This window comes from Aphidius gifuensis, linkage group LG4, assembly GCF_014905175.1.
Source record: "Aphidius gifuensis isolate YNYX2018 linkage group LG4, ASM1490517v1, whole genome shotgun sequence".
NCBI classification, from domain to species: domain Eukaryota; kingdom Metazoa; phylum Arthropoda; class Insecta; order Hymenoptera; family Braconidae; genus Aphidius; species Aphidius gifuensis.
The window spans coordinates 18,929,437-18,944,617 of NC_057791.1; the positions used below are offsets into that span (position 1 = coordinate 18,929,437).

Here is a 15,181-nt window from a genome sequence, read left to right on the forward strand (position 1 = left end):
TCAAAATTTTGTATATATAAGGTGTGTTGTATTGGATGACTATATCATTCATGTCATTGAATAATATTTTACAGTATTAAATACCATACATTGTGACTTTTTATAATCATTATTTTATTTTTAAAAATATATTTGTTAAATTGTCATAATTTAATAATAAATATAAAAAATGTTTTAAAATAATTTTAAAATGTTTTTTGAGTATTGTAAATATAGTAATATAACTAATTAATTTTTGAAATTTTGTTTATAAAATATAGTAAATTAAAATTATAAAATAATCAAATTTCTTGATAATAATTTTGTCTTGAAATTTATTTTTCTCTTATAAAAAATTTATAAATTTAAATTTGTATTTCAAATTTCATTTTTTTTTAACCATGCGCCTCTAATGTTTTATTATTTTTATTAGGAATATACTGAATTTGATGTTCCTTGAATGGTTTACTTGAAGAAAATTTTCAAGTTGAAAACATTTTTTTTTGAATAAAAGTATATAGCGTTTCAGGCATGTGCGCGACGAAACTTTTAATAAATGGCCCAGTCGATATGAAGTGTAGGACTTTGACATATCGTGTGTCTGTAATGTATAGTTAAATTCGGTAGCAGATGTGTTGCTTTCATACTAGTGTATATATACCTCATCTACCCCTCGCTAGGCTACGTGGATTTTCAAAAGCATACCAAAGGGAGTTTATCTATACATGAGAAGTATCAGAAGGGTTATGAATTATATTTTTTTTTTTTTAAATAAAATTTACATGATTTTTGCTTATTTATTTTAAATTAATTTTTTCAAATTTTTCTTATTTATAAACTCGTGTAAATTAAATCAAAAATAGAATATTAAAATTCAAAAAATAAAATAAAATTTCATTTCAAATTTAAAATGAGATGGATTTTTTAAACTGCAATTTTTTTATTTAAAAAAAAAACTTATGAAAAATTTAATTTGAAAAAAAAAACAAATACTATTTTTTATTGATTTAAATACCACTAAGAAATTTTAAAACAATTATGTTATGTATAATTTAAATAGTAAAAAAAAAATACATAATACATATTACCTTCGATATTGTCAAAAATTACGGTTATATATTAGTTTTCATACAAACAATCTGTCTAAATAAGAAGTTCTCTATAAAACAGATCAGGGTGATCTGTCATCAAAACTGTCCTGCCACACCAGCCGGTGCCTACGGTTTGTCATAGTGGGTTTTAACGGTTATGTATTTTTTTTTTACCCCCTCAAAGACCATCAAACTGGCACATACATCCCACGGTTTATAAATTCAATCATCAAAAAATTATATCATCGCAAAAACACTATTTTAAATAACAAAAAATCAAACCCAATTAAAAATTCAACTTAAAGAAAAAAAAAATAGCATCAAAGTATGAATACAAGTAAAATTGTGAGACTCAATAGACACTGTGAATATATTTCATCGTATCATGAGTAAAAAAAAATTAATAAAACATTCAAGTTGTGTCTATAATCTATGTAAAGAAAAACTTGAGAAAAACAAACCAGGTAGATGATTTAAAAGATACCACTTGGTTGAAGCATGTTAAGTTTGTGTTCCCCACCACTATGAAATAAATATAGCTGCGCACTCTCATGGTACGCCCACGGGCTGGCGATTTCCGTGGCCGCCCTTGGTGCCTTTAAACAACATGCTGGTGAAAGCAAAGAGTCGACTGTCCGCATTCGTACTGTCCGGACGTACATCGCGGTTTCACAAAATGTCAAAAAAAAATTTATAATAATCACAATAAAATAAAGTTAAGTAGTATACATGAGAAAGAAGATGCAGTGAAAAATTTGTGCAGCAAAAAAAAAAACTGAAACAAGAATTGCAACTACTTGCCATACAGAGAGGGGACCAGGACCGCCCCTGTTGTTCAAATCTTTGATACCGGCATATTATTGGCTTTTACAATAAACCACGTGATACTACTTGAAGAATATTTTCAAATTTTTTTTTTTTTTACTTCAAACCCAAAAGATGAATAAATAAATCAACAGTAGTAGCTACAATCATATACGACACAGTGAATGTACAAAAATCATGTGATGATAACACAACAAGAAAAAAAAATATATAAACTTGAAATATTGATAAATAATTATTGAAATCAATTGTGTTTATATTTAAAAAGTTTTTTTTATATTTATTTGCTGGCTCATGATTTTTCAACATTATCAATATCATCGTTATAGTGCTTCTATTGTCATCAGAAAAAAAAGGATAATAGACTAGAACAACTCTGCAAAATATTTTCATTTTCATTGCCATTATTTTTTTTTATTCTGGAGTGATAGTGACTGAAATAAATTAGTGAAAATAAGTATTTGTATATTGTTTAATGGAATATATTTGTGTTAAAAATATATCTGATTATTTAATAAATAAACAAATAATTTGTGTGTGTATTTAATTAAATTTAAATATCAAAAAATTTGTGGTGATTCAATCAAAAGGATTATTTAAAGTGTATATGATTATTGCGATTTAAAAAAATGTTTATAAATTAAATAAATAGTAGTGATAAAAATTTAAAACGACGCCATTAACACCACCCGTCCTGGCGAACGACGAGTGTTCCGGTGGAACCGGAGTTGGGGGTGGCTTTTGGATTGCCTCGGTAACAGCGGGGGCAAGTACAAGAGCTACTCTGCCTCCGCATATTTCCCACTCGGATATGGACCCAAATCATGGGCCATCGGAAACTGGATTTATTAATAGTCAACCATCAATGGCAGAATTTATGACAGCTCTTCCTCAATTAAGTGGCGACGGACCACTTCCGGATTCTCCAAGTGCTGTTGGTCCATTAAGTCCCACTCAACATCAGTCTTATCATAATTTAATTGATTCACATGGAATTGCTGATCATACAAATGTTAATGTTCCAGAATATCCATGGATGAAAGAAAAGAAAACAGCACGTAAAAGTAGCCAACAAGGTAAATTTCATTAATTTTTTTATGCATAAATTTATTTCAATTGGTACATAAAGTCCTTTGGCTTCAAAGTCGAAGGAGGATTCTTCTAAAAAAAACTTTAAATCAAATCTCATTTTTAAATACAATTATACATTAAAGTATGTCTCTTTTATAGAATCATAAAATTAATTTGAATGAAGTAGTAATAGCTACGACGGTCAATAATTTTTCCAATTATTTTTAAGCCAGTTAATTTAAAAATTAATTAGAGCACAACGTTTAAAAATTATCAGGCTTGTTCATCAATGCAGAATAAAATAATTCAAGTACAATATTATTTCAAGATGGTATTAATTTATTCTTTAGTATCACCCTCATTGGTATAGCATTAGATTTGAACGCATGTAAAAACTTAATCAAGAATTTTAAATTTTATTGGGAAGCATAATCTTGCTGAAATAATATTTTATAAATTGCTTATCAACTTTAGTGATTGACAAAAAAAAATTACCTAATTGCCTTCAGAATCTTCTAAAAATACCCTGGCTAATTTTTGTGATAGCCAAAATTTAGCCATTGGTATTGAAAGCTATATAATGATCAATCAGTTGAGACTTCATATGTTTGACTTCCGTTCGAAAGGAAGTTCATAAAATTCAAATGGTCAGTCAAAAGACATTAAATTTCTTTTTTAAATGAATATACATATGCGTGATCATTCATCTAACATGAATTACCAATATGATCATCAGGATTCAGGATGCTACTGTGAATGGTCACCATATGTTATAGTTTTTTTCTGTGAAAACCCTTTCAAACCGTGAATAATCATTTTTCAAACGATTGCTCCGATGGGTTAAAAATTGTTTCAAGCTACTGTAGTATACATTCCAAAGAAGCTAAAGTTGTATCAGCTTCCGATTTTTTGACACACGGGAAACACCACAGGATACCAAGTCATTCATCATTTCTCATTTATGATGATGTCATTTTAGAGAGTTAGCAGTCAAGTGTTGACAAATTTTTACTCTCACTCTACCGCCAAGAATAAATTTATTTTTATTTATTTATTTAAATTTTTTCAAATTTAAATTACTAAATTTAAACAAAACAATTCTTAATTTTAGCAAACAATAAAAATTCCGAATTACAAAAAAAACTATATTTGAGATATTTTTGATTTATTTTTTTATCATTTCGATTTTGGCTCATTATTAATAATTGTCTCAATTTTAAATAGTAAAAATAATATTTCCCACATTATGGTTTTTTTTCGAATATATAAAAATTATTTTTAAGATGTTAGCCAGGAAAAAAAAATATATCCAAATGGATTTTCCAATTAGTGAACTATAAAATGTCATGTAGTAAAAATAATTTTAAGTCAACTCTTTACTGTCTGTCACAAAATAATAAAAATAATTAAAAGCAACAAAAAAAAATAAGAAAAACCATGATGAGTCGTTTCTTAAAACGTCAAGAAGAAATATCAACTGTAGTTTATTATAAAATTAAGAAAAAATATATCAACATGAGTCATAAGAAAAGTTGACATTGTTCAAAGTATAAAGTTTAAAACAATAGTCTTGTCTGCAGTGTACATGTGGGAACAAGTTTAAATAGCAATGTTAGAGTTGAAAGCTTATAGAATAATGTTGTATATTTCAATGTGAAAATATTACAAAAGAAAATAAAATTCTTTGAAAATTTGTGTATGTACAACGGTTTAACCAAAATAACAGCGAATCAAGAAGATAAAGTGGTTGGTCGAGACGAGGTTAACCAACCACTGGACAGTGGTAACATTTGAAATCATCTGTGAATTGAGCGTCGGTAGTACGGGAAGTGTTGGGATGCCCATAACTCACGTCGGGTTTCTCTTTCCATAGTCCTGTACCCAGTACAACGAATCATCAACCACGTTTTCAACTTGAGGATTCTTTACCTCACACTATAAACTTCTATATAAACCCACATTCTCCCTCAATAACACATTTTTTTTATTTACTAACATAATTTTATTGCTGTATTAAATTTAACGTTAACAAATCTTTTTAAATAAATTTTAAACTGAATTTTTTTTCATTCAATTTTACGTCAATTTGTTAATAATAATTTTAAAACTTTTTGAATGAAAAATTAGTCTTAATTTATATGATAATCAAATTAATATTTTGAAATATAGACAATAAAATTTTCTCTGTTTAATTCTAATTAGTTTTATAATGGTAAAAAAAATTTGAAGATTAAAGTTTACGAAATTTTAATAAGCATACTTCAAGCATCATTCAAATCCATAAAAAAAAAAAATAGAAAGATTAAATTTTTAAATAAGTAAATTTGTACAAAATATAATTGCCACCATGGCATCAGTGAAGAAATTTTTTTTTAATTTTTATCTTCACGAAGACTTTAGAAAATTCTATGTATCATTTTAATTTTTTTGAATTTAAACTTTCTAAATTAATTTGTCTAAAAATTGACAATAGTGTATATAAAAAATTACAAGAACTTTCTATTTCCATTCACTTTTTGAAACAACAATACCTACTAATTTAATTCTAAATTTTTTGATATAAAATATATTCTTGTTGATTTTTTATGGTGAATTTAAAATATATGAAAAAAAATAAATAAATTAGGGGAATATAATTTTTTTTTATGATGAACCTTTGAAATACGGATGTAAAAAAATTAAAAAAAAAATTACTTTACGCAATCTATTGTATATTCATGAATCACTTATGGCTAAAATATATAATATCAAGATTTGATTGATGATGATTGATATGATTCGAGTTGAGATGCTTGAATTGTTAGTAAAAAATAACTAATAAATTTGAGTTGTATTTAAATCTTGTTAAGGTAGTACAGAAGTTACTTTGCAAAACAAAATTAAAGGGCATCATATAGTTTCCTATGATGTACATCAAATTACAAACTTTGTATACATCACTCATTAAATATTTCATGAGTGATGTACCAACTTTGTAATTTAAAATTTCACAATAATGTCAAATGTTAAAAAACTTTCAATATTTTGCTTCAACCTTAAAATGTTAATTGTTAAATAATTTTGAAAATTCAATTTGTTTATATAAATTACGTAAATCTTTTTTCAATATATTTTTTGACTCTCTCATCTTACCTTCCTGTGTTTAATGCTTAATAAATTTTTAAAATATTTTTCATCTACCCTCTCGAGGAAAAAAAATAATTTAAAAATTGAAAATACAAGAAATTTTGATTTAAAAATTATACAAAATTATTTACAATTTTTTAATTCAAAAAATTATATAGCTAAAAAAAACACATCAACAGTATTAACTAAAACTTTGATAATTAAATAAGCTTTCAAAAAGCCAGATGAAAAATGCATATAAGTAACTATTTAAAAGAACTATTTATATATAATTTAATGTAAACAAGCAAGTAACGAGTAACCTAATGGTCAAGTAGGCAAGAGCTCTGCCTACGATGCTTGAGGTCTCGGGTTCGAATCTTTTAAAACGTTCGGACCTGTTCATGAATATTCGAATATTGATATTTGTATACTTCATTTATCATTGAGGATCGTACAGTAAGCCAGGAATCCGACGTTTGTGTTCACATACCTCCTTGCATAGAACTAGTAGGGCAAAAACCTCCTCACTTGTTCTACGCCAGGGAAGTATTTGACCCAAACCTCGGATTATTTTTTTATCAAAATAAGAATAAATATATTTTTTAGATATAAATTAAAAAAAAAATTTCAAACTTTCATTCAAATGTTAAATTCAAAAGTATTTATATTTTAATTACATTTATTTATCAATTGTTTTTTTTTTTTTATATCAATAGAATATTTTAACATTTATAAAATTTTTATAAATAATTTATTTATTTGATAGATATTTTTATATTTAGATAAAATAATAGATGCTGGTATTATTTAACATGATAAATTTAATTTTTAAATCTTGAAATTTCATGAAAATTTCCCTGTATATGCATTTCAAAATAAATTGTAATGAATATAAAATCGATACATCAAAAGGATATTTCAAGGGTTGTTTTTGTTTCTCGATTATCATCAATGTCACTTTCTTTACTGTTGACAGCAACTACTAAAAGTTGCTTCTGGTCAAGTTCTTTGATTGACTGATTCTATTGGTTTTTTTTCTATTTTTTTTCTCTTCGATTTTGTTTAATGTTTAATAAATTTTTAAAATATTCTTTACCTACTCTCTCGAGGAAAAAAAATAATTTAAAAATTGAAAATACAAGAAATTTTGATTTAAAAATTATACAAAATTATTTACAATTTTTTAATTTAAAAATTTTATAAAGAAAAATTCACCTGTCGATAAAAAAAATAGATAAAATAATGAAATAATATAAAATTATTTAAAAATTAATTAAATATTTTTTTTTATCAAGTTGCATACTGTATGAGGCAAAAGTTTTTACAAGGATTTGTTAGTTTCTTTCTATATACCACATAAGGGCCTGTCCTGATTTGCATACCTCCTCTTTTCCTCCTATGAGCTTTTCATGTACAGCCCTCTGAAAAAGTTGGCATGTATGTGGAACCCCTGCGCATGCTTGCTCGTAAATCCAACGTTTATTTTGCAATAATGTGAAAGCAATATTGTAACTAGTTACAATAAAAATAAAAAATCCAAAAGAGTGATTTATAAATACATGAATTTCAGACAAAAGTTGGATATATGGTTTACAGATTTTATGGTAATTTTGTGTTAAATTTGATCGATAAACATCAAAAAATATCCAAATAAAAATCAGCTAAATTTAAACAATAAAAGAGGCTCACTTTTTCACTATTTTTTTTAGTCAAAATAATTGTCATTTACTTGTCTTAAAATTAAATGTAAATATAAAATTTTAAAATAACTTTGCGGTGGATATATTTATTTACATGTACACTTGTTTTTTAATTTATCAAAAAAATTAAAAAATATATTACTCAGCATATGAACTCGAGAAAGTTTTTTTTAATTTTTATTAAAAAAGGCCTTTTTGAAAGTAATCAACACTTCCAAAAAGTAACAGAGAACAAACAAGCAAAGAGGGTCGATCCTATTTCTAACTTACTAGTCGACGCAATCATTCTTCTCACATTAGCTTTTTTATTTTATTTTATTTTTTGTTTTTGCTGTCTTTGTGGGAAAGGCACGTACGTTCTCTCTTTTTTTGCTATCTTTATCTATCTATCTATCTGACTCTTCCAGGACTCACATTAAATTCCAATCTGTTACATCAGCGTCAACCAGCCGCGTTCAACGTTTTTGATTTCAGTGACACATATGTTGTATAGATTGGATAAATTAGTATGCCACTAAATTACTTATTTAGTAGATTAACGTTTAAATTTTCAAGTATTAATTTTTTTATTTTACTTGGCTCATTGACAAAACTCAAAAGTTATATTAAATAATTTCCATAAACAAATAAAAATTAATAAATTTATATTGCTGCAATTAATGATGAAAATTCCTAATTAATCTCGCCAGTTTGTTCCATATTAAAATTCATAAATCAATGATCATCTGCAACAATAATTTTAAAAAAATTTAATATAATAAAAATGATATTTTATTGCAAAAAAAGGTTTTATTTTATTTTTGTTTTTTCACAGAGTTGAAATATTTTAAAAAATTAATATTTTTATGAAGTGTTTATTTCACATGCCCCTTATACTTGAATGCTAATTTTTCTTTCGACATATACACATGTAAAGTTCATTTTAAACTTGGTATTGGATAAATTTTAATGATGAAATTCAAGATAACTAACAGATTGTGTGAGGATAAATACATTTAACTCAGTATGCGCGCATTATGTGGTTTTAATGTGAAAATGTTGATGTTTGTCAGAGGGTGTTTCACTAGGAAATTGTGAACATGAACCACTATGAACGAACATTGCTAGCCTAGCCGACGGACGGCTGACTGTTTTTCTGATTGATGATGCCTAGCGGACTCTTTGCCGCCATGTACACCTGCGGATATATATATACACATCCACGAAAAGGCTACATATTAAGTTCCACCACTAACACATAATCTTTCTATACTTTATAATAATTTTTTATGCAAAATTTACAGTGTAATATTTTCTATGATGTTATGTATTACTTGTAAAACTTTTTAGCTATTTTTATTTATTTTTTTTTTTATTGATAAACTCAAGTAATGAACATTAATAAACACCACGTAAATATAAAATTCATATTTAACATTTGTTTGAAAATATAAAAAATATTCAATACCATAATTTTACGTTTTTTTTATGATAATTTATTATCTACAAAAAAATTTATTATCTGAATAAAAATTAAATTACTACGGAACACTCAGTATGCGCTTACCGCACTTGACTGAATTTTGTTTTCTCATAAAAGCTACGTGTAAAAACGCTTTTTAAAAAATCACATGAATACTGCAAATTGTTTTTTTTATTTTTTAAATTATATTCTCAGTAGATAACAATCACAGCGAAACTTTCGTGTTTTATTGAATAGCCAATGAGTAGATCATTAATATAACTTTATATAATTTATTAAATAAAAATATTTTTGCACAGTGTAATCATTAATAATGATCGTGAAAATATTATTTTTCCATTGATTGTGAGAATTTTTAAATGAAATTTTAAATTTATAAATTTTCTATGCTTGTAATGGAAATAATGAGATGAACATTTGAACAAGCTCACGCATTTTTACTTGAAAAATAAAAGATGAAATAAAACGAGACTCAACGAGGGCATTAGTCAATGAGATGACATTATTTTTTTAATCAATAAAATGTATCGAAGCGTTTCTGTCGAACAAAAAGACACTGAGAAAATTCTAGTGTACCTTAAAATTTAACTCATGAAAAGGGCAATATTAAAAAATATTAAACAAATCATAAATTTAATTTTAAATATGTTAAAAAATTATTTAAATATTTGAAATTTATTTTTAAAAAATATAAATAATATATACGATGGTTTCATCCCATTTCAGCCTATATCTATATGTAAATTTTATCTGTGTATAGGTGAGTTTTCTGATCGCTTTTCGAAAGTTTTTCACAATGAGTATGCGCACACGTATATATAAACTTTAAAAAAAAAAAAGCTCCATGACATTGTCTTCACCGTTACGTCGCGTCGCTAAGGGTGGCTTTTTAGCATTTTACAATTTTCTTTTTTGAAGCTTTCAAGTTATTCTTAGTGCTAAGTGTCGTCACTGTCACAGCAACGAATTCCCTGTGTAATTAACTGAATTTGCAATTCCATCTTTATTTGCTTCAGCTCGCTTCTCAATGTTGCTTGACGCATTCCATTGCCTTCATTATATATATAGCTAAAAAAAACACATCAACAGTATTTACTATAAAACTTTAATAATTAAATAACAAGCTTTTCAAAAAGCTAGATGAAAAATGCATATAAGTAACTATTAAAAAAAATTATTTATATATAATTTGATGTGAGTAAACAAGCAACGAGTAACCTAATGGTCAAGTAGGCAAGAGCTCTGCCTACGATGCTTGAGGTCTCGGGTTCGAATCTTGGATCCCCTAGATTATGATGGTAGTTATTCCTTGATACAAAAACAGTTCCTTGTAGCTTCGGAGCCAGTTGGTGATTGACAATTAGTCATAGAAAAATATAAATTATCTTCAAGGCTAAATAAGGATCGAGCCAGGAATCCGACGTTCGGGTCCCCATACCTCCTGGCATAGAACTAGTGGGACATAAACCTCCTCACTTGTTCTACGCCAGGAAGTACGTGGCCGACACTCCGGATAATTTTTTTATTAAAATGATAACATATATATTTTTTAGATATAAATTAAAAATAAAATAATGAACTTTTATTCAAATGTTGAATTCAAAAGTATTTATATTTTAATTACATTTATTTATCAATTGTTTTTTTTTTTTTTTATATCAATAGAATATTTTTAAATTTATAAAATTTTTATAAATAATTTATTTATTTGATAGATATTTTTATATTCAGATAAAATAATAGATGCTGGTATTATTTAACATGATAAATTTAATTTTTAAATCTTGAAATTTCATGAAAATTTTCCTGTATGCATTTCAAAATAAATTGTAATGAATATAAAATCGATACATCAAAAGGATATTTCAAGGGTTGTTTTTGTTTCTCGATTATCATCAATGTCACTTTCTTTACTGTTGACAGGCAACTACTAAAAGTTGCCTCTGGTCAAGTTCTTTAATTGACTGATTTTAGTGCTTTTTTTCTATTTTTTTTTTTCTCTTAGATTTTGTTTAACGTAACGAACTGTCGAGAGTTTTTGTTTTTCTTTATCTGAAATTGTTAATCAATCATCATCAAAAGTTGGAGACAATATAGTACATTCAATTTCAATTTATTTCAAAAAAAAAATTATAACAAATATTAAAAAAAAGAATGCGTATATATATAACTAGTCAAAAATTAAAATAACTTATTTGTTTTTTGTATATTATATTGGCTTAAATTATTGTCAAAAGTACGTTGCTTTATCGACAGTTGGTTTTCAACATTTCAAAAGGTACTACTGTTGTATTTACAAATTTCAAAGTTTTCAATAAATGACACTTGTCACAGTTGCAAATAATCAATAAGAAAAAAGTCATCAGTAAATTTCATTTTTCTTTTAATATGATTTATGCCAGTTTCATTATAACTTCGTTGGAAAAAAAAGAAAGAATGAAATTGAAAAAGTCTCAAGATATGTATCATATTTTATATATATAAAAAAATAAAAATAAAAAAAGTCAACCCTTAACTCATATTACAAGTCACAAAGGTCGGAAATAAGATAATCTCGGGATTTTCTACATCTGGCACAGGTAGTGAAAACATATTGTTCTATCTTCAATTTTAAAACACAAAAATACAATCAACATCAACCCTTTGAGATAAATTAAAATTAAAATTACATCTAGCCAATTTTATCCTTCCACAATTTTTATGTATAACTAGTTTTATTATATGTTAAATTAAAATAATTTTTTTTTTCAAAAATTTAAAACAAGTTTAAATTATCAATGACCAGCCCCTTGAAAGTTGAAATAATATAGAAAGGTTTGAGTTGTTAGATTTGCTCCACCCCGATGATTATAGGTTGTAGCTGGCTCTATGTATATGTAACGCCTTTTTCCAGTGGGTTTTAATATTTATGGCAAGTTTATATATATCATGTTAATATATACTCCGTTCTTCCAAGTTTACCTGACAACGTATTCGATACAACAGCCATAATTACAGGTCTGTTTGTCCAGTAACCCCACTTCCGTAGAAACATTATGGCCGCTGTAAATTTTTTAACTACTTCCGCATCGATATAAATTCAAAAAATTATTCCATCTTATAGTATATTGATAGCGTGAGAATCAGTAATACTATGAATTACTGCGTCATGTTGAAAAAGATATTCATTAAAATTACTTTTTTTTTTTTTTTAAATAAATTATTCAGTTGGATAATAATAAATTTATAAAATTATTTTTATATTTTACAGAAGGTGGTTTACCAAGACGACTAAGAACAGCATATACAAATACACAGCTTCTAGAATTAGAAAAAGAATTTCATTTTAATAAATATTTATGCAGACCAAGACGAATAGAAATAGCAGCGTCATTAGATCTTACAGAAAGACAAGTACGTTTATTTTCTAAAATTTAAATTATATGTTTTTTTAATTGTACGCAAGTCAATGTATAATTTAAATTAATTTTTGTGTGTAGGTAAAAGTATGGTTTCAAAATCGTCGAATGAAACATAAACGACAAACTGTCAATAAAGAAGACGGTGATGGAAAAGATGGTTTATTAGATGGTGTAGATAAAGAAAAAGGAGATGAAATTTTAATTGACAATGATGAAAAAAATAGTTGCCATAATTGTAATATATCAAGTGTAACTGATGCCAACAGTAGTGGTCATGGTGAAATAAAAGAATTAAATTCAAATAATCATGGTGATAATAATAACATATTAACATCAACAAATAATAACTTGAATGAAACAAATGTGATATTCAATGCAAATAGTAATGGTGCAAGTAGTATTGAAAGTACAAATAGTGTATCAAGTTCATTTGAAAAAATGATTGTTGATGATGATGCTAAATCAAATGATCGTAATGAAGTAACATCACCAACAACAACAAGAAAAATATTATCAGATGATATTTGTGTTAAAGTTGAAGATGAACATAATAAAAGTCCAAATTCTAAAAAACATAATTTACATGATAATAATAAATCACCATCATCAAGTACAAAAGAAATATGTTCAGTTACAAGTAATGGTGTACTATTGGCAATGCCTGATTCAACAGTTAGTACACCAGTATTATTAGGACAAAATTCAGTAAGAAGTTTAACTCCTTCTTCAACTCCAGGTACACCAGTATCAAATCAAATACAACAACAAGAAAAAACAACTAATTTTCAACAAGCACATCCTTTTTACATGCAAAGACCAAGCAGTTCTCCATCATCAACAAGTTCACTTCCAATTTCACATGTTACACAAAATTCTACAACAATGCCAATACATTCTCGTGGTGTTGTTGATCCTCAGTTGCATTTTCGTAATTATCCAACAACAAATAATCATGCACTGTATCAATCACGAACAACTGATCATCACAACAGCAACAACAACAGTTCAAATACAAATCGTCACAGTGTTCATCAAAGCTCTCAGTCACAAGCAACTGATAGCACCAGAGATTATCAACACATTCCAAATGACAATGAATTTCAATCTTCATACGGACAAAATTCAATAGCACGAGTTAATTATCAAAAACCTGGAATGACAACAAGACCACTTTATGATGCATCTGTGTCTCAATTACATCAACTTCAACAGTATTCAAATACAACAAATGATTACAATGGTTATTCACAAATTAATTCAAGTTATTCCTACAATAGAAGTACTCATTCAACTACATATAATACAAACAATGATTATTCTTATAATGTCGATCATTCAAATAGTAATTATATGAATAATAATTGTGGCTATACAAGTGGAGATTATCATGGAAATGTTAATGCTGCACTTCATCCAACAGTTGCATCTCAACCAATTCAAAATTCTTATGAAGGTTTTGAGTATCGATCTCAGCATCAATCATATCAACAACAACAACATCAACATCATTGTCTAGATAATTATCATTCAATTATTTCAAGTTCAAATTACAGACCAACAAATAAATCATATAAAAATCATACTCACCATAATCAAAATCATCAATTATATGTTCATCAAAATAATGAAGTAGTAAATAATCATAGTGGCAATAATAATTATGTATCAACACATGATAATTTTGCATCACGTGGAATGACAACATCAACAGCAATTGCTGCTGCAAATGCTGCTGTTATAACACCACCAAATAGTACTGAACAAGCTGAGCTAACAAATGAAGCATACAATAATTTTGGCAATTCATATGAACCAGTTAATTTTACTGCTCCAACACCATCTGCTGATAATAGTAATAGCTCATCTGATTTTAATTTTTTGAGTAATCTTGCTAATGATTTTGCACCTGAATACTATCAACTTAGTTGAAAAGCAAACTAGCTTTAACTTGGTGGACTGAAATTTTGTCAAGCTGATGACAATTGACATAGTTGATATAGACTTTATTGATTTGTTATATTGAGTCTATTATTTTAAATATATTGTAAAATATGAACAAAGTTATATGATTTAAAATAATAAGTATAAAAAACCCTTTGAGGTAGTGTAAATATAGTAAGTTTTTTTTCTTTATTTCTAATATTGCGTAAAATGTGATTAGAATGGTAGTAATCAAATTGGTGATACTCGCAATAAAAATTTAATATTTCAATCAAACATTTTTTTATCACTCTTTGTTATTAAATAAAATAAAAATTTAAAAATTATAATGTTTCTTTTATTTTTTAGATAAATAAATATTTTAAATTTTCGAAAAAAAAATTCAATAGTTTTTTTTTTTTTCGTAAAGCTGCACACTATTGATTTGTGGAAAAATAAAATTTACAAAATTTGTGATAAATGTATGAATGAGAAAATTAATTTGGCATAATTCTACTCAATTTTTTTGCTCACGAAAAAAAACAATCTATTATGAGGTAAATAAATAGAAATTAAAAATTCAGTAAATTGTGATAATTGCACTTTGAGTGTTCCGTAGGCATA

General features: G+C 26.4%; 1 protein-coding gene across 1 annotated transcript; it reads left to right on the top strand.

Annotated features, from left to right (window-relative positions):
• The first annotated feature begins 1,724 nt into the window (after positions 1–1,724).
• On the top strand, positions 1,725–14,821 carry LOC122855436 (homeotic protein proboscipedia). Its single transcript, XM_044156790.1, has 3 exons — positions 1,725–2,971; positions 12,487–12,629; positions 12,716–14,821. The coding sequence occupies exons 1-3, from the start codon at positions 2,707–2,709 to the stop codon at positions 14,564–14,566; spliced, it is 2,259 nt and encodes a 752-aa protein (XP_044012725.1). The 5' UTR covers positions 1,725–2,706; the 3' UTR covers positions 14,567–14,821.
• Positions 14,822–15,181: the final 360 nt, after the last annotated feature.

Coding starts and splice junctions, on each gene's coding strand:
- LOC122855436 (XM_044156790.1), top strand. CDS start 2,707: ATGGACCCAAATCATGGGCCATCGGAAACTGGATTTATTAATAGTCAA. Junction 2,972..12,486: donor ACGTAAAAGTAGCCAACAAG/GTAAATTTCATT, acceptor TATATTTTACAG/AAGGTGGTTTACCAAGACGA. Junction 12,630..12,715: donor TAGATCTTACAGAAAGACAA/GTACGTTTATTT, acceptor TTTTGTGTGTAG/GTAAAAGTATGGTTTCAAAA.